Source organism: Rana temporaria, chromosome 8 (assembly GCF_905171775.1).
Source record: "Rana temporaria chromosome 8, aRanTem1.1, whole genome shotgun sequence".
Lineage (NCBI taxonomy): Eukaryota > Metazoa > Chordata > Amphibia > Anura > Ranidae > Rana > Rana temporaria.
In genome coordinates, this window is record NC_053496.1 from 153,290,926 (window position 1) to 153,310,903 (window position 19,978).

A 19,978-nucleotide genomic window follows, 5' to 3' on the forward strand; every position below is an offset into this window, starting at 1 on the left:
TGCTGGGCAGGGATGTCTTTAAGCATCTGCTTTGTCTGGTCTTTCAAAGCTTGACAGACTCCGATAGCAGCCACAGCCGGCTGAACCACTGCTCCTGCCGTAGCAAAGGAAGCCTTCAAAAGTGTCTCTAACCGTTTATCGACCGGGTCTTTAAACATTTGTATGTTTTCCACTGGGCAAGTTAATGACTTATTTACACATGAGATGGCTGCGTCCACAGCTGGGAGCGCCCACTTCTTAGAAAACTTGTCTTCCATAGGGTAAATCACAGAAATTTTTTTAGGCGGCAGAAAAATTCTATCTGGCCGTACCCAATCTTGAAAAATCAATTCCTCCAACAGAGGATGGACCGGAAAAACTGCGTTGCTCAAGGGCGCTTTTAAAGAGCCCAAAGAGGAAACTGCCCTAGCCTGAGGTTCTGGTAGGGGCAAGTTAAACGCCGAGCGGACCATGTCTGTCAAAGACTGAACCCACAGACTCTCTGCTTGGGAGGCTGAAAATGGTTCGTCCACAGTAGACTCCTCAATCTCTGAACCTTCTAGGTTCCGGTCCAATAGATCCTCCTGAAATTCTACTTCCTCTGAAGAGAGAACTTCCGCATCTGAGGATACACATTTAGGTGAAGGGGATCTAGTCCGCTTCTTACCTGGAATGGAATTAGTGATCATAGCTGCTAATCTTTTTTCTAGCCCTCCCAGGGAGGCGGCTAGCATGTCCTCCGTGACAAACACAGGGTTGGGTGGATCTGGGCTAGCCTCCGCACCAGACCCCCCTACTGGCTCAACCAAGGCAGCCACCACTGGGTCAACAGGTGGGGAAAGTACTGGCATAGCCTGACTTGTTTCCTCAGAATCCGAGGGGGAACCCTTTTGTTTTTTGACCCCTTTTGTACCTCTTGATCCTGAGCCTTTGGGAGCCATGGTACAATACCGAGGTACCCCTGCTACACCAACTGACAGGTGTAGCCAGGAGATAATCTAGAGGTTTAGGGAACAGCAGTACTACTGATGTCCAAAAACCTGGTGGGGAGCCCAGTATGTGCCAGTATTTATTTATTTATATATTTTTTTTTTTTATCAAAGAAACCTTTCTTTTTTTTTTTTTTTTTTTTAGAAAGCACTACTGTTCCCCCACAAAAAAATTGCTAGTATCCACCTGCTGCATAAGGAATTTCTAGGCTAGACAAATAAAACAGCTAGTTCTGATTTCCAGAACTGCAATACTTCCCTGCGCCACTGGGTGTCACTGTGTATCAGCCACAGCCGCTGCCGCTCTGTGTCCTCCTGGTCCGAGCTCAGCTCTTGAATGAGCTGCATAGCATGGAGGAGGGGAACGCCCCTTCCTCCTATGAACGTGCAACCCCGCCCCCCCCCCCTCGCAACGGCGCGAACATTTTCTTATAACTCGTGCACGCGCGCGTGCCCGTTTACAGGGGGGGGCCCAAGCAGGAGCCATGAGGATGCCGTGGGACCTCCTAGAGGAGAGCGTTTGAGGCTTTTCTGAAGCCCTTCCCAGCTGCCCGTGACACCCAGCCAGGTATGAACACTAGATAGGTTCAAGACACTTCATCAGTTCTGGCAAGGTATAGGCCCACAGCCCCCCTTTGCCAACCTAGCGCGCAGCCAGATGTATACAGCAACAGACCAGGGAGATCCAATATTTGGGGAGCCCATCCACAGACCATCCTGTCCCTTAATAGACATAGTGGCCCCAACTGCCAATGCTAGAGCATACACAGGCTAACTCCCCCACAGAAATCCCCTGGAGAGCCTGCTGCGAACCAAGTCCCGCAGGCCCCCCTCTTACCTGCTCCATGCCGCAGGACATTGCACAGCAAGTGGTCCAATCTTCTCCCATCTCCGTGGGTAGCGTACTAGACCTTCAGGCCCTGGGGTCCTGGAAGGTACCCACTGTCCTGGGCCCATACAGCACCCTGGCAAACAGGTTTCTTTAGGCACTAAAAAGGCTCTAAGTCCTGGGCCCAGGGTCCAGCTCTCCGGAAGAGAAGCATTATAGGCAAAAGACCCCCCGCTTGGGGGCCCGGGTACTGTCCACTTTAGCACTGAGGCCGTTGGACAGATCCGGTTAGCCTGCCTTGATCCCAAGGATGCGGAGGCAAAGCTATTCCATGACCAACACCTAAGACACTGGCGAAAAAACTGAGGTACTCCTCCTATGGGAGGGGGTTATATAGGGAGGGGCACTTCCTGTTTAAGATTGCCAGTGTCCATCACCTGAAGGTACTCCATATAACCCACATAGTAATGAATATGCCGCTCTGTGTCCCGTGATGTACGAGAAAGAAATTACCCCGCAGCTTAGCAAGTCCCACACTGCCCAAGGCAGACCGACAAGCCGGGAGAAGAAGACACGAGGAAAGAACTCTGTTCTGTGGACAGGAGTAAACCCTATCTAGTACTCCGAAGAGACCGCCTCGCAGACCCACTGGTCAGAGAGCAGGGAGGTTCACTGAATTGTGAACCTGTAAGCCGCTCCACCCACCTAGAGAAGGGAGGGAAGGCTACATACATTGGTGGGATTTGGCTGCCGGCCTGATCGTCTTACGCACCCAGGGACGGATTAGTCCCCCAGCTGAGCCTTTGTCGGGCTGGGAGGGTTGCCCTTTAATAATACATACACATATAGATGGATTCACGTAGGGCGGCGTATTTTTAAGCCGGCGTAGTGTATCGTATTTACCCTACGCCGCCGTAAGTCAGAGAGGCAAGTGCTGTTTTCACAAAGCACTTGCCTCCTAAGTTACGGCGGCGTAACGTAAATGGGCCGGCGTAAGCGCGCCTAATTCATATTGTGAAGAGGTGGGCGTGTTTTATGTAAATAAACCATGACCCCGACGTTATTGACGCCGTTCGTGGACACATCCCAGTGTGCATTGCTCCAAAGTACGCTGCAAGGACTTATTGGTTTCGACGTGAACGTAAATTACGTCCAGCCCCATTCACAAACTACTTACGCAAACAACGTAAAATTTTCAAAATTTGACGCAGGAACGACGTCCATACTTAACATTGGCTAGGCCAGCTTTTTGTTCGACTAACTTTACGCCTGAAAACGCCTTACATAAACGGCGTATCTTTACTGCGACGGGCAAGCGTACGTTCGTGAATAGGCGTACTCGCTGATTTACGCATTCTAGGCGTAAATCAGCGTTGACGCCCCTAGCGGCCGGCGGAACTAGACAGCTGAGATACGACGGCGCAGGCCGTCGTATCTTAGCTACATTTACGTGTATCTCATTTTGAGAATACACTTAGATCAGTCGAGGGGAAGGATGCGCGTCCACGTGAGGACGTGATGACGCGAGGCGTTCACGGGTGGGGGAGCGAAGAACGATGGGACCGCTAGGAGGAAGGACGGACCGGGGCTGAATGAGAGAGGGAGATAGCAGCTCCCTTACGCTGCCGCTGCATGCGCTGCCCATCGGCTCTTCATTGAACCATCGGACCCGCTTACTTCTGGCGGTGTTGAGGGCTGCGGGCGGCGAAGTATCGTGCCGCGACGCAGCACCGGAAAACGGGCACAGGATGCGGGGTAAGTAGCGGGAGGACGGGACCCGCCGACTGCAGTGGCTCTAGCCGGGACCTTAGCCCACACTGAGGTGAGTGTGTCAAGACAGCGTGCACGCTGAGCCTGGAGGGATATCATCCGCACTCCCCCTCTCAGCTGATCCAGACCCAGAGGTATATTCAATGCTAATAATTAATGTGTGGAAGAAAAATCAGCGTTTAAAAACAGCAACTTAATGCAGGTCTATGGAGAAGAGAGAGGTATTTTTTGCTGTGAGAAGTTAAATTAGAACTGCATCAGAACCGCATTGCATGGTATGACATGGAACACTTTAATACATTTGATCACATGAGAATAGAAGATCAATAAAGGAATAAGGGAAGCTAACAGGAACCCAGAGATAACCAGCTGTATAAACTTGTATAAAGAGGTGGATAAAATGTGGTATTATGAATGACTGTTTGCTGCAACACTTTTATACTACTCGATCGGAGGAGACTATTTATTCTGGATGTAAAAAGCCTAAAATAGGTAAAAGCGGGCATATACCATTTGTATCTAAAACTCTAAACTTGCATGTTCTACTTGGAGCCCGGCCACTCGTATTTCCTGAACTATTTATTTATTTTGCTTTGTTTTCTTTCCTTCGAGGGGGGGGAACCTATACGCTCCTTTGCCCTTGGGGAACTCTTAGGCACCCCTGGTTTTGGACCCTTAGTTCTCTTGGGTCTCTTCTAAACTCCCTGGATGTTAAACAGCAGGAAAAAGGGAAAGATCCTTGGAGTTATCCTGCCCCCCTCTTTAAAACCTTATTAACGAATAGTAAATAAGGGTTACAAATAATATTGGTAGTAAATTGAGCAGGCAATAACTAAGGAAAAAAGAAGGAGAAAAGGGGAAGGGGTAACAAAGGGGGAGTAACGATATTATCTAAAACAAAAGAAGATTGAGGATAAATAAACCTGCGGGATATATCAAGTAGGAAAATAACATTGAATAAAAGGGGCCCTGGGCTAAAATTTACCCACAAAGGCAGGATATGATCTGTGCAATCCAAAGCGGGGACACTGGAACCAACATTGAATTTGTTTCTCTGAACTGAGGAGACCATATACTTAGGGAGTCCTTGGGTACCCCTTGGCTCCGAAAAGGGGTTATAGCTCACGTTCACCCCGAGAGCATTTTTTATCCCGGGCCTCAAATACCTAGACACTCAGACGATCAGAAGAACCGACTGTCTATATGCCTCTTCTGGACTAAAAAGAGAAGGGAATAGGGGATTAGGAGGAGATAGAACTCGGGGTAAATCAGAAGCTCAGATTTCGTTCTCTCCTAATACCCCCATAGATAGAGGAGTATAGGGAGACTCCCTTATCCTCTCTACCTTATTCTTCCCCTTTGCGCACACAAATATTGGATATATTGGTACACCTATAAGCGTTGTTCAAATTATCAGAACAGCCGAAATAATATTAGTTGGGTAGGAGCCCAAAAGGGGGTAGAGGGGGAGAAAATAAAACAAAAAGAGTAAATCCCTTCAAAAAAAAGAAAAAAAAAAAAAAAACCCTCTGGCCCAACCCAGGATAGCACTTGTTATCGGTTTCTCCCTGTATATATTGATTTCTATACCAATTGGGGAAACAAGAGGTCAAGCTGGGGAAGAGAATCAGAAAGAAGGAGACTAACATGAGTAGAATGACGAGTAGATCAACAAAGGGGGGACCCCCAACTACTCCAAGTAACACAACAGCAACAAGCTCAATAAGGCCATTTGTAACTAGAGGGGAAAGTCCGCGTGTTCCTGGAGCCCAGGGAGTAACAAAGCAACAACAAGTGAATAAAGTAAAAAAGGTAGAAAATAAGAAACCCCAAAGTGATAATTCTAGAGAAACATCTATAGAACTAAGAGAGGAGGGGCCCACTGGAAATGTATTAGAAAGCAGCAGGATGGAAGAACGAAGCACGGACACTCAGTCTCCCTCAAAGGGAGAAATGGCGGAGATGCTGTTGAGATTGGAAAATGTGATAAAAAGTGAAATACAGAACTTAAGGACCGATTTTGGTCACATGCTCTCCAGATTAGAAACAGTAGAGGAACAAATAGAGAAACAAGAGCAGGAATCAAATACACTAAAAACCCAGATGGATCAGATTCAACTGCAACAGAGACATATTCTCTATAAATTGGAGGATCAGGAAAATAGAAGCCGGAGACAAAACTTAAGGATAAGGTTCATACCGGAGAAGAGGGGCGAGGACCTCAGGACAATAACACAGACGATATTTAATCCACTACTGGAAAGAACAATAGACAATCCAATTAGGATCGAAAGGGTACATCGAGTGGGAAATCCGAAAAGAGTGACCACCGAGCGATCAAGAGATGTCATAATAAGGTTCGGATTCTATGAAGACAAAGAAGCAATTTGGAAGAGGCTGAGGGGACAACCCCCGATAGTGTTCGAAGGGACGGAGCTGCAGATATTCACCGACGTGGCCCCAGAAACCCTGGCAAGGAGATGGTTGTTAAAACCTCTCTTAAAACAGATGATTGATCTGAATATTAAGTATAATTGGGGTTTTCCCGCTTGCCTAATTGGAACAAAAGAGGGGAGATCTGCGACACTAAGATTTCCCGAAGACCTAAATGAATTTTGTAGGAAATTGGATATTCAGGTTCCTAACCTACCAGGCTGGGAGTAGGGGGGGGGGGGGTGGGGGTAGGAGGAGGAGGAGGGGAGGAAAATGGAAACTCCCCCCCCATCCTCACTTCCTCAGCTCTCTCTCTAGTTGCACCTTTCTCCTTTTTTTTTTTTTTTTTTTTTTTTCCTATCGCTTTTCGTTTTTTTTCTTCTCTGGGCTAGGTTGGAGGTCCTTTTTGTGTCTCTCCTCTGAATTCGGGCTTGGTCCCCTCCCCCCCCCCCTGGCTGGAAAACCGGAGGGGGGGAGGTGGTCCCAGACCCCACCTGGAATGATCTGAACCATGACATGGAAGATGGTTCAGAGGTCTTTAATAGACCAGATAGGGGGGGTAGGAGGGAGGAGGGAGGGAAGGAGGGAGGGTTGGGTGGGTTGGGGGGAGGGGACGGGAGGGAGGGGGGAGAGTTGGGGGGGTTGGGGGGAGGGGGGAGGGAGGGGAAGCAGGGAGGGAAAAAACCCTATCTCACCAAAACAATCAGAAGAGATCGTAACCCGAAGAAAGGAAAATAAAGATGACAGTGATTAAATGTTTGTCCTATAATGTAAAAGGCCTTAACAGCCCAACTAAGAGACATAAGATATTAAAGGAGCTGAAAAGGTATAGGACAGACATTGCCTTCTTACAAGAAACCCATCTTACATTGGAGTCAAATACAAAGATTTATTCCCCCGACTTTCCCAGATGGTACTATGGAGATACCATCTCCAAAAGAGCCAGAGGGATAGCAATCGGGATAGCGAAGGGGACTAGGTTTGTACCAACGGACAGAATGACAGACCCGGAAGGGAGATTCCTCTTTTTAAGGGGAAACCTGGAGGGGGAAGAATACACCCTTGTAAATATATATGCCCCAAATACCTCCCCGATGAAATACCTGCTGGGAATTCTAGGGAAATTAAAAGATTATAGGAGGGGAAAGTTAATATTGGGAGGAGACTTAAATTTTTGTATGGACCCGAAAGTAGATAAGACGCACCAGACATCAGAAACCCAAGACAAACAACTAAGAAAGGTTAAGGAAAGTTTATATAGAAATCAACTAGTGGATACATGGAGAATCTTTAACCCAAGCCAACGAGATTATACGTTTTATTCCCCGGTTCATGGGAGCTATTCTCGGATTGACCACATACTGGTAGACCATAGAATACTGGAAATGGTGGTCGAGACAAGAATAGAAACCATGACAATTTCGGATCATGCCCCCATTAGCATATCCATAAAAATCTCAGGGAACCAAAAGCCCTATCAAAACTGGAGACTTAATGAGGATCTAATAATCAAAGAGAAAGGTTTTCTGAGGGTTAAAAAAGAATTAGAAGAGTATTTTAAAATAAACGAGATAGATGGAATCTCTAAAGCAACCCTATGGGATGCCCATAAGGTGGTGATAAGAGGGATCCTGATCTCTGAAGGAGCAAGGAGGAAGAAAGAGGAGAGTAGTAAAAGAGAAAAACTAATGGGGGAGATCTTTAATCTTGAACAGAAACATAAGAAAATGGGAAAACAACCAAACCTATATCTAAACCTAATAAATAAGCGAAATGAACTTAAAGAACTATTAGATCAGGACGCAAAAAGGGAACTTAACTTAATAGCAAGGGAAAGATACAGGTGGGGGAATAAAACAAGCAAACATCTAGCTCGGATGGTACAGAAAAAGAAATCAAGGAACTATATAGACAAAATTAAAAACGAAAAAGGTGAGGTCTTACATACAACAAAAGATATTGCAGAAACATTTAGATTATATTATGAAAAACTATACTCAGTAGAACAAAAGAACTGGCAAAAAGGGGAAAAAGAAAATAAGATCTCTACATTTCTAAAGGAAGCAGGAATATCGAAAATTGGACAAATGGAGGCAGGAGAGATGGACAGGCCTATTACAGAAAATGAAATTAAACTAGCACTAACAAGTACAGAGGCCGGTAAAAGCCCGGGCCCTGACGGCTTCACTGTGATGTATTACAAAAAATACAAGGAGATCCTTCTCCCGAAATTATGCCAGTATTTTAATGGCCTTGGAAGAGAGTATAAATTAAGTAAAGAAGCATCAGAGGCAACCATTACGGTTATTCCAAAGGAAGGTAAAGACACGGGAAGCTGCTCAGGGTACAGGCCGATATCTCTTCTGAACACTGATATAAAATTATACGCAAAGGTACTGGCCGGAAGAGTCAGACAGGAAATGACAAAATTGGTACACCCGGACCAAACGGGCTTTGTTCAAGGTAGAGAGGGAAGAGACAATGGAGTAAAAACACTCCTGATACTCCGGGGAATCAGGGCGGCAGGATCCCCAGGTCTGCTTATGTCGATCGATGCAGAAAAAGCGTTCGACAGAGTAGACTGGGGATTTATGTTGCTTACCCTGAAGGACATGGGGTTTGGACAGAGAATGATAGACTGGATTGCAGCACTCTATGTGTCTCCCACGGCCAAAATAAAGATAAATGGCAGTTTATCTCAAACTTTTTCAATGAAAAATGGTACAAGGCAGGGGTGCCCTCTGTCGCCGCTCCTGTTTGTGCTCTCATTGGAGCCTCTTCTGGCCAGGATCCGGAACTGCCAAGAAATAAAAGGGGTTAAAATAGGAGAGGAGGAATACAAACTCTCTGCTTTTGCAGATGACGTCCTCTTCTATTTGGATGAACCCAAAACATCAATCCCAAGCCTATTAAAACTATGCAGAGAGTACGGGGAAATTACGAACTTCAAAATAAACCTCACCAAAACGGAGATTATGAGTATAAATATAAGTAAATTAGAAGAGCAATCCTTGAAAGTGAAGTACCATTTCGCCTGGGTTAAAGAACTTAAATACCTAGGGATATTGTTAGCAAATTCTACTAAAAAAATGTATAAAATAAACTTCATCCCCCTATTAAATGAAATTAAGATAGAAACAAAAAGAGTGGAAAATAGAGCAATATCATGGATTGGACGAATCAACTATTGCAAAATGGTGATTATACCCAAAATCTTATATAAATTTCAGATGATTCCCATAGCCCTCCCGAGAACATTATTTTCTGTATTAAAAAAAGTAATTATGAACTATATATGGAAAAATAAGAAACATAGGATATCACTCCAGACCCTAAAACAACCAAAAAAAAAGGGAGGATTAGCGGTACCGGATATTAAAGGGTACTATGACGCAGTGGTAATAACAAGGGTGGTGGAGTGGGCCAGGGCCAACAAAGAAAAAAGGTGGGTAATTTTAGAAAATGAATTAGCACAGGCGAGGTTGGATAAGATAATTTGGAACCCTCCCCAATTTAGGTCACTAGATAAAAACGCACACGAAATAACAAAAAATGCACTTAAAATATGGGATAAGATATATAAAAAAACTCAAAAAGAATATAATTCACCATTAATAGCACTAAAAAATAACGATTATTTTGCACCAGGTAAAACACAAGTGGGGGGTAATTGGATTAAACAGGACACCGTACAATTAAGGGATATAATGAAGGACGGTCACATAATAACACTACAAGAGTTAAAATTTAAAAATAATTTAATGGAAATCAATGAATGGAGGTACCAGCAGCTTAAACATTTTATTCAGGATCTCCCAGGACCATTGAGACTGGGAGACCAGTTAACAGAATTAGAAAAAATATGTTCCACGGAAAGATCAAAAGGAACTACCTCAAAGTTATATAGGATTCTATTGAAGATGGATGGGCAGAATGTACCCCCATTCATTAGAAAATGGGAAAGGGAACTGGGAACACAGCAGGATGGGGGCACAATAGATAAAATGTTGGCTCTGACGCACTCTTCAGCGGTTGATAGCCGTACTGCGGAGATGTGTTTTAAATGCATATCCGGATGGTACATGACTCCGGACAAGCTAAAAAAGTATAAAGAAGAGCAGACAGGAGAGTGCTGGAGGGGATGTAAAACATCAGGAAATATGGCACACCTCTGGTGGGGATGCCCTAAGATTAAGAGGTATTGAGAACAAATTTTGGCCTGTGTGGAAGAGATCACGGGGAAAAAGATCAAGATGGACCCATGGGTCATCCTATTCCACGGGGGGGATGAAGGTATAAGGAGTTACAGGAAAACGCTTGTACCGCATCTACTCAATGCCGCTAAGAGACTTATTCCAAGGAAGTGGCAGGAGGTGGAGTGCCCCTTAATCTGGGAGTGGATAGATGCGGTTGAAGAAACGTACAAAATGGAAGAACTAAAAGAGGCTATAGAGGGTAACAACATCCTACAAATCACGAAATGGGATAAATGGAGGACTTTTAAGAAATCGTGGAGTTACGCAGAAAAATTAAGGGTAGACACTTAAAAAGATATACCAGAAGAAAACTGGAGAGAACTAGAGATATAGGAGATTGTTTTAGGTGAGATAGGGGGGGAGGGGAGGGATGGTCTAGGGGGGGGGGGATAATTGAAATCACAATTACTTTGCGCCTCTTAAGCATGAGGAATGATATTAAATAAATAATTAAAATAATATATACTTATAAAAAAAAAAAAGAAAATTTTCACACAAAAGAAGCGACACTTATGATGCAAAACCAATATAGAGATGCAATGGGCTGGTACGCAGAACATGAGCATATAACGTACACTCTATGAGGTTGAGTCTGAAGTGAAAAAAAAAAAAAAAAAAAAAAAAAAAAAAAAGAATACACTTAGATACGACGGCTTAGATTCAGAGTTACGACGGCGTATCTACTGATACGCCGGCTTAACTCTTTGTGAATCTAGCAAATAGTGTGTATGTATAGGTCCGCTAGCCTAATAACTTTGGGAGAGAGTCGGTGCTACTCCACTGTCTGGTGCAAAATGCTCACTCCGAGAGTCACTGAGACCCCAGGGTAGTGGCCACAATAGGCCACAAGTCAGACCCCAGCATGGTAAACATGGAAAGGGCCAGTACTTCGGATCTTCTAACATCATCTATACATGACACCCGGAGGGACCACCACCGGAGAAGAAGCCCACCTCTTGAAAGGGCTCTCCTCAAAGGGGGCACTGAACCGCCAGGTGGTGAGGGACTACAAAAGCCAGCAGCGGCTTTTCTTATTCCCGCATCTTAGAACTTATCAAAGAAGGGCACAGAAGGAAAAAACCTACACAGAGCGGTCTGATTTGTGTGATCCAGAGAAAAAAAAGGCCAAGCCCTCGGCGGAAACCCAGCTGCACTATCCAGCTTAAGAGAGTCCCTTACAGCAGTGAGAAGCGCACCCATAAATGCCTAATCCTGCACCGACTCAGGTACCTGGTCCGTGGCTCCATAACAGAGCATTTCCAAGGGGATAACGGGGGGGGGGGGAGGGGGCACTCCCCCACCCTGGCACAAATGTGTCCAGGCTTAACAATGAAGTCTCTGTGGGAATCCCAGGTGCCAAAACCTGCTGCAACCACCAGCATGTTGGGGAAAGACCAGATACTGACTCCAAATATTAAAGACATTTACATAGTGTGTATGTAATAGATGTTAAGTGTATGCACACCTGTCTTTACAAAAAAACTGACGCTCCTAGGGCCCTATTCAGGGCATCTTACCCACTTGCTGCGCTGACCAGGGGTACCCAGGGGACTTACCTCAGGAGGAGACTGCCCAGTGCTGCCAACCACTCTCAGCACACGGCGTGTGGAGAGGAAAAGAACCGTGAAGGAACTGTGAACAAAATGGCCGACAATGGGAGTTTTCAATGTAATTGAAAACCTCCCAGAAAATGGCGCCAGCGCCAGCCAAACGCTGCATTTAAACAAGGAAAGCCTCCTAGGGCTTTTACAGTAAAACCCCCCACAGGAAATTACCCAGTACAAACAATAAAAAATGGCATATAACACAGCCCTATCAGGAAGCTCCCCCCCAAACAGCGTGCTTTAGAAATGCAGCAGAGGGAAAGGAGCAGGGAAGGGAGGAGAAGAGGACCCCCGAACCCCAGGAATGCCCAGCCGTACCAACCCACCGAAGCGGGAGGGACTGTACTTACCCATCCGAGCGAGGACTCGCTGATGCATTCCTGACAGAACTACAACCGCAATGGAGGTAGCTGCCGGTGACTTGTCCTCAATGTTCCCCTATGAGGGAAGTTCCACAACCGACTGCGCAGTCTCCGGGCATGCGCAGTAACAGGCTACGGGCAGGCTACGGAAATAGCCGAACAAAACAGCTGATCGTCAGCTGTTGAACACGGAATCAGCAGCTACTGTAGCTGCTGAGACAGGAAACACGGCTTGTGGAGCGTACCAAAAGTCAGCAGGGGAGGAGGGAAAGCTTCACTGCATATTCACTGTATATTTATTCACTGTATGCTTCACTGTATATTTATTACATCCTGGATCGCAATCTGGCCGGTGCAGCACGTCGGGTTTGAAACGGATCCTAGAGGGGGGGCTGTGTGCGGCTCTATGGGGCTGACAGAGCAGGAGGAGCTCACTGACTCACAATCGAGCGGCCCATCCAGGGCACCAGTCAGCACCCGGGCGGGCGGGGGAGGCCTCAGGGAGGGAGGAGGAGAAGATGACCATCGCCGAGCTTGTTCCACAACCGACTGCGCAGACTCCTGGCATGCGCAGTAGCAGGCTACGGAAATAGCCGAACGCAACAGCTGATCATCAGCTGTTAAGTGGAACAAATACCATAGCTGGAACAAGCTCGGCAGATCACCGGCCCGGTCCACTGTGAGTGAGACAACACCACAGCCCAGTCATATGTGGACCTCGGAGCAAAGATCGCCGGCCACCCCAGGAGCCATGGGGTATGGCGTGGCAGACCCAGCCTCTTTGCAAAGGTGTGCACAAGCTCGCTGGTCGGACTGAGTAGACTACAAGGATCTATATTATCCAGCCTGTCTCTCAGCCGACAGTTGAAAGAAGATTCTTCAAGAAAAGGTAAAATAAAAACTAAATAAAATAAAATTTCTCCTCAGGGCGCTGGGCCCAAAGGGAGCCATACGTCCATCTCCTTTGCTAGGCAGAACGAAACTGAGGCTGCATGCTGCAGTAAGGAGGGTTATGTCTGGAGGGACCGCCCCCTGTTAATGTAACATGTATTTAATTATCTAACATGTTTCTGCCTAGTCCTCTCCTGTAAACAGGGAACATAACCCACTTGTCAAGATTTAAGGTGCTGTGTCCGTCCATGGACGAGAAGAGAAACTCCATCTTGTACCCTGATGATACCGCTTCACAGACCCACTGGTCGTAAGTAGGGAGGTCCAACGAGCTGCAAACTTACGAGGGCGACCCCCCACCCCATAGTTGGGCGTGGGCAAAACCTCCATGTTGCCGCAGATTTGCTCGCAGGCACGTTTTACTTGCGAGGAACAGATATTGTAGTCCCTTAGCGGGCGCCCTGTCGGCCTGGGAATGCTTACCTGCGGGCCCGGCGGAAGAAAAAAAAACGCTTCTGAGTGGAAAAAAGGAGGACCCTGGCCTACGGCTTTCCCCTTACCTTTTTTGAGTATGTGGGAGCACCGTGCTCTCACCCCAAACGACATTTTCAATAATGCCATCCGGTGAGGCTCCAAAAGCCTCTAACCCTGGCAAAGCAAATCCGCCAGAGCCTCCTTGGACGTCTGGTCAGCAGACCAATTCAGTCAAATCATGCGGCGTAGCCCCACCGCAGATACTGATGGTACTGGACCGCCAGGGAGCGGTATCTAAGGCCGCAATGCAGAAATCAAAAGTGGATGTGATTCTGCGCAACGTATCTCACAAAATTGATGACACACAAAAATATGACCACATGAGAACCCAAAAATTGGGAATCAAAAAAATCTTTAGAGAAAAGTATGATGAGTGAAAAATATAATAAATATAAAATATTATAAGAGAGTCTTCCAACTCAAAAGTGCATGAATCAAACAAATAGATATAAAATAAAATAGCAATAAAGTCCAAAAAGTTAATAAACCACTCCAGCAAGAAATGCTGGATAAGTGATGTGCAAGAAATAAATATGGTGAATCCTGCCAGATAGGGATGTGTGATAATGTTGAATTCAAAACATGAAATAATAATGTCAAGTGGATGGTGAATCGAATCCTTCCCTGGGCTCACTAGCCTCTTACTGGAGGTAGGCATCCAAATATATCCCACATTCGCAGTCCTCTATAGATAATTCCAATCCGTCCACCCTTTCAGCTGATACCGCGTCTCCTTCACAAATCACCACAGCACTCAGCGTGTAAATGTAAGAATCAGGGATTGGACGGACGTACACCTGGAGTGACGTAAGCCGGCGCTGTGGAACGCCGCTCGTTTTATTACTGCTGCACTTTTTAATTTTGTTACATGTAAGCACAGGCTTTTCCTTTAATAAATTTCCCCTGGTTTACTGTACTTCACTATTGGAGTCCCTCCTCCTGTTCTCTCTTTCTTACATTTACACGCTGAGTGCTGTGGTGATTTGTGAAGGAGACGCGGTATCAGCTGAAAGGGTGGACGGATTGGAATTATCTATAGAGGACTGCGAGTGTGGGATATATTTGGATGCCTATTTTCTTCTGCCTGGAGGTAAGAGGCTAGTGAGCCCAGGGAAGGATTCGATTCACCATCCACTTGACATTATTATTTCATGTTTTGAATTCAACATTATCACACATCCCTATCTGGCAGGATTCACCATATTTATTTCTTGCACATCACTTATCCAGCATTTCTTGCTGGAGTGGTTTATTAACTTTTTGGACTTTATTGCTATTTTATTTTATATCTATTTGTTTGATTCATGCACTTTTGAGTTGGAAGACTCTCTTATAATATTTTATATTTATTATATTTTTCACTCATCATACTTTTCTCTAAAGATTTTTTTGATTCCCAATTTTTGGGTTCTCATGTGGTCATATTTTTGTGTGTCATCAATTTTGTGAGATACGTTGCGCAGGATCACATCCACTTTTGATTTCTGTTTTGTGTATTGTAAACACTATTAGGTTTTGCTGCATTGTATATATTTTGTTTAGGTTATTGCACATTGAGGATTTGTATTAGCGCAAAAGCACTTGTCACGCAATGCAGAAATACCGAAAGTCAAGCACCAACTGGCCCGCTATTATGCAGAGCGGGGGAATCCTGTTGCTATGCAAATCACGAAGCAGCAAATCTATGTCCATTAAGGGAGCGTCAGTGACACCCGGGTTGTGGCTAACAGTGGCCGCAAACGCTTACCACAATACCATGAACAAGGACCGGGCACCGCCACGGTCCTCCTGTCTGCAGGGTCCTTAAAAACAGGGGTCCCTTCCACCAGAATCGTGATAATTCCCTGGACACCGGAGGGCCCCATCGGGGGAGATGTCCTTTTCCAGGAACACTCCTCAAAAGGGATAACGGATAGCCATGTGATCCTTTCGAAACGCTGCAGCCGTTCCCACTCTTAGCATAAAACTTACCAAATAGGTAGGTAGGGAACACCTCCTAGCGGTGCGGGCCGGCCTGTGGGACCCAGAAGGTACTGGGCACCTTAATAGATGCCCTCACCGTATCCTTCATTATTGGAGATCCCGCACCCGGTGATAAGTGCTCCACAAGCGCCTTTGCGCTGACCGGGACACGGAAGAAGCAAGGGAAATGTCCCGCATTGTCCAAAAAGTCCTGGTCTGCATCTTCTGACCTGTCAGAGCAAGGGACATTTGCCACAGCAGACCCGAGCCCTTGCGCCGGCACACAGCTTCCACCCTGGCAACAAGAGCCTCCAGGACCGCCGACATAGTGCCCACAGGCAGGCCCGGACTGGGACAAAAAATAGGCCCAGGCATTTAAGACTGAGCAGCCCATTTTTCCCAGGAACAGAGGGGGGGGGGGGGGGGGGAGGTTTGATTTCGGTAGGCATTCGCGGGGGGTTTCTGGTGTCCTCCACACTGTAATGTGCGGGGAAACTGTGATATAATGGGGACAGCACTGTAAAGTGGCACTGTAATGATTACAGGTAGGCCCCTTTATATTACAATGCCCCTGCAATTATTCCCCCTTTTCTCTGTAATCACAGTGCCCCCTTTTACTCTCTGCTCACTGTGCACTTCTCCAGCTCCTCCTGCCCCCGTACATCAGAGTCCGCACAGACCCACCCTTACATCAGAGCCTGCACAGAGTCCCCTTACATCAGAGTCCGTATTGACCCCCCCTTACATCAGAGCCTGCAGAGAACCCCCTTTACATCAGAGTCCACACACCACCCCCCTTACATCAGAGTCCGCACAGACAACCCTTAGAGTCTGCAGAATTTCCACTTACTGTAAGCTGCTAATCCACTGCGGGTTTCCGCATCGCACCCGACTTGCACGGCAGTTCACACTGCCATATGTGAACTGCTAGGGAGTGTCATACTACATTAACGGCGCCTCCATTTCAGCTCGCATATCATACTGCGAACTGACAGTTCGGACATGAACCGGATCACATAGGTGTGAACACCCATGCGATCCGATTTTGGTGCGGACCAAAAAAGTGTCCTGTGCGTGTTTGGTCTGAATGCGGTGCGATTTCAGCCATACTATCTGTATGGCTGAAATCGCAATGCATGGACATTGCATGTGATTTGCATTGCGAATCACATGCGATATTGCACAGCACACTAGTATGAACCGTGCCTTAAGGGGGGATCTCATGTAAAGTGTTGTTCTGAGAACCCTGATTTGGGCCAGGTTCACACTAGTGCGCTATCGCATGTGATTCGCACTGCAGTGCAAATCACATGCAATGTCTTTGCAATGCAATTTCAGCCATACAGATACTATGGCTGATATTGGATCGCATTTGGACCAAACACGCACAGGACACTTTTTTTGGTCCGCACCGGAATCGGCTCGCATGGGTGTTCACACCTATGTGATCCGGTTCATGTCCGAACTGTCAGTTTGCAGTGCGATATGCGAGCTGAAATGCGGGCGTCGTTAATGTAGTATGACACTCCGCAATCAAGCAATAATATAAAACAGTCAATAAGTTCCCAGAGAAAGTAAATAGCTCTATGCCTCTCAATGTTTGCCCACAATAAGCCCTATGACTTCCTAGCAGCTACTGAAAGCCTCCCTCCTATTTGTGAGCTCTGCTGTCTTTAATAGTCTGGTTTAGGTGGAAGTACCTACCCTCCCAAATTAACCCCTTATTAGCCATGTTCCATGCTGACTTTACAACTGCTATAAGCATCTAATTCTTTTTGTGACAGTGCCCCACAGAGACCAATTATGAATGCCATTAATATCAGAATATCAGAATGTGATAGTAAGCAGACCCCAATCTAACATGTTGGGAGACATGTCTCATTATCTAACCACTGAACAATTTTTGTGAGCACTAGAGATAAGCAAACCTGTCAGTATTCACTTTGAGCCAGGTGGGAACTCAGAACCCTGAGCTTAGTGCCAAACCCCAGTGAAGTCTAAAGGGAGAGAAAATACCTGTTCTTCTGGCCTGTTTCAGGATTTTGTTGGAAAAAACATGGGTAGCTGGGCACTGAACTTAAGCAGATGTACCAATGGAAAGCTAACAAAAAAAATTCTCTCAGCAGAGAGCAGTTTTTTTTCACGTGTCACAAATGGCAACATTAAAAATACACACATTTAAATAACATGCCTTGGAGGTGTATTAAATTACTGTGAGGCAGGATAGAGGGTGATCTTACTCACCCCAGGAAAGGAGGCACATGCTGTCTGCTTCTCTCACTTCTCCCCGAGTGGGTGGGCGTGGCAGACACAGAAGCAGAGGGGCGGGAGGAGGAGGAGCAGGCCATCTGAGTGGAGACTGGAGAGCAGAGAACGGAACTGTTCCTGTCGGCTCTGAGGCTGATCTGTGTGTGAGAGAGACACACAGCTCAGCCCATTCGCCGGAGAAGATACAGGCATCGCCGCCGCACAGCAGGAGGTGAGCGGCGGCCGCAGGCCTGTGTTAGCCCTGTCCAGGCCGCAGTCGCCGCTTACCTCCTGCTGTGCGGCATGGACATCAACAAGCCACAGAGCGGGAGGCCCCGGCCCAAGCCATAGCAGCCCACCGGGCATATGCCCGGTCTGCCCTATGGCCAGTCCGGGCCTGCCCACAGGCACAGCAAGTGCAGGGGCACCGGCTGCCAGCACAGGTATGTCTGGGGAAGAAGCGCCAGTATGACCCCATGCTGACCCTAAGGACCCAAGGCAAGTACAAAGACCACCCCCTAGCTGCCACAGATAACGAGGAGACCCCCCCGGAGGACTCACCACCCGACTCAGGCACTGCACAGTCGTCGTCCGCTCTCCCTGTGACTGAGGTGTTCCCTGTGTTACCCTCTCTACTGAGGTGATAACTGCTGTTCACGCCATTCAGAGGACTATTTGTGACCACTAGGGACAGAAACAGGGTTGAAAACCACAAGAAAATGTCCGCTAGCCCTGTAAAGGCGCATGATCCACAAGAAAATGTCTGCCAGTCGTCTATGGAAAGAAAGAGCGCGGACTACAAGAAAATGGCCCCCGCTATTACCCATAGAAAAAACTGCGCCGGTAACCGCCAAAATGGCCGCCGACCATGCTGAAGAGAAAAAAAAACACACAGGCAAAAACATGGCAGCGAACACCCGGGCACCCAAACTGAGGCCCCCCCACACACCAGGCAGCACACCCCAGCAGAGAGCGGACCCCAAACGCAGCATAGCCCTTTACAGCCAAGCGGAGCCCCCCTCGGTCATATGTGTGCCCCGGAGCATGTAGCTCACCGACTGCCCCTGGAGCAACGGGGCATGTCGTGGACGACAGCGCGTAGCTAAAGGTTGATGGCCGAAACTGGGGAGACAACAAGGATCTGATGTTCAGCCTGTCACCCAGTCGGCAGTTGATAGTAGATCTCCGGAAACAAAAAGGTAGAAAAAATCTCCAGGACCCATGGGCCCGAAGGGAGCCATGTCCTTCTCCTATGCTAGGCAGCAAAAAACTGAGCTGCTGCATGCAGGGAGAGGGGTTGTACCCAGAGGGACCGCCCCCAGGGTGGTACTGTACAGTTTTGATGCGTGTTTAACACTTAACATGCTTTTCTGCCTAGTCCTCTCCTGATAGAAGGCCAATACCCTAATGTCAAGAATAAGATGCTGTGTCAGTCCATGAACGAAAGAGAAAACCTATTTATGTTTGATTATACAAGAGTCACAGCAAGTGATTCTGAGTCAGTGGATCATATCTGATGGTTGTGTGCATGGGCTACATAAGGCTAAAAATATGCAACAACTTTATATAAGGTTTTGTTTAATAATTAAATCCTGAGATTGACAACCCTTTTTAGCACTGGATCTGCATGCTTACAAAACAATCTAAAACTTTGTAAACCCAACTTGCGGAAAAGAAACCACAGATTGCATTCAATACCTGGAGGGATAGGCTTACTTTAGGAGTCTGATTTCTTACCTCATGTCAGCTGTGTACGATGACGGTCCCTCATCCATCTCTGTAAAACACAAAACAAGAATTGTGAACTCACAAACATTCCTTCATAGAGCAAACCAAAGTATTGTGCATTCTACTATAGTAGTAAAATGGATTTTAAAGGAACGTTCATGTCCGTGTCATGTCAGCACCAGCTGTACTTTTTGTCATGAATTAAAATAGGATTTTTCCTTACACAACAGCAATCTGGACCTGGTATAAGCATCATTAGGAGATCATTTTTGTGTACACACCCCCCCCAGCCAAAAAAAGGAAATAAAATTCCTGGAGTTCCACTTTAAATGCTTCCACTTCCGTATTTCTGTTGTTTTCAATGTAGACATTGTAAATAAGCCACTGCAATGCT

At 46.6% G+C, this 19,978-nt stretch overlaps 1 protein-coding gene across 4 annotated transcripts in view; it reads right to left on the reverse strand.

Moving 5' to 3' along the window:
• Nucleotides 1-19,978, reverse strand: part of ZFP91 (ZFP91 zinc finger protein, atypical E3 ubiquitin ligase) — a 136,330-nt gene that overhangs the window by 68,764 nt on the left and 47,588 nt on the right. For all 4 annotated transcript variants that reach the window (XM_040320893.1, XM_040320892.1, XM_040320894.1 and 1 more), the window contains one exon: nt 19,594-19,633. In XM_040320893.1, the coding sequence (XP_040176827.1) occupies nt 19,594-19,633 (40 nt within the window). The remainder of the gene's footprint in view (nt 1-19,593; nt 19,634-19,978) is intronic.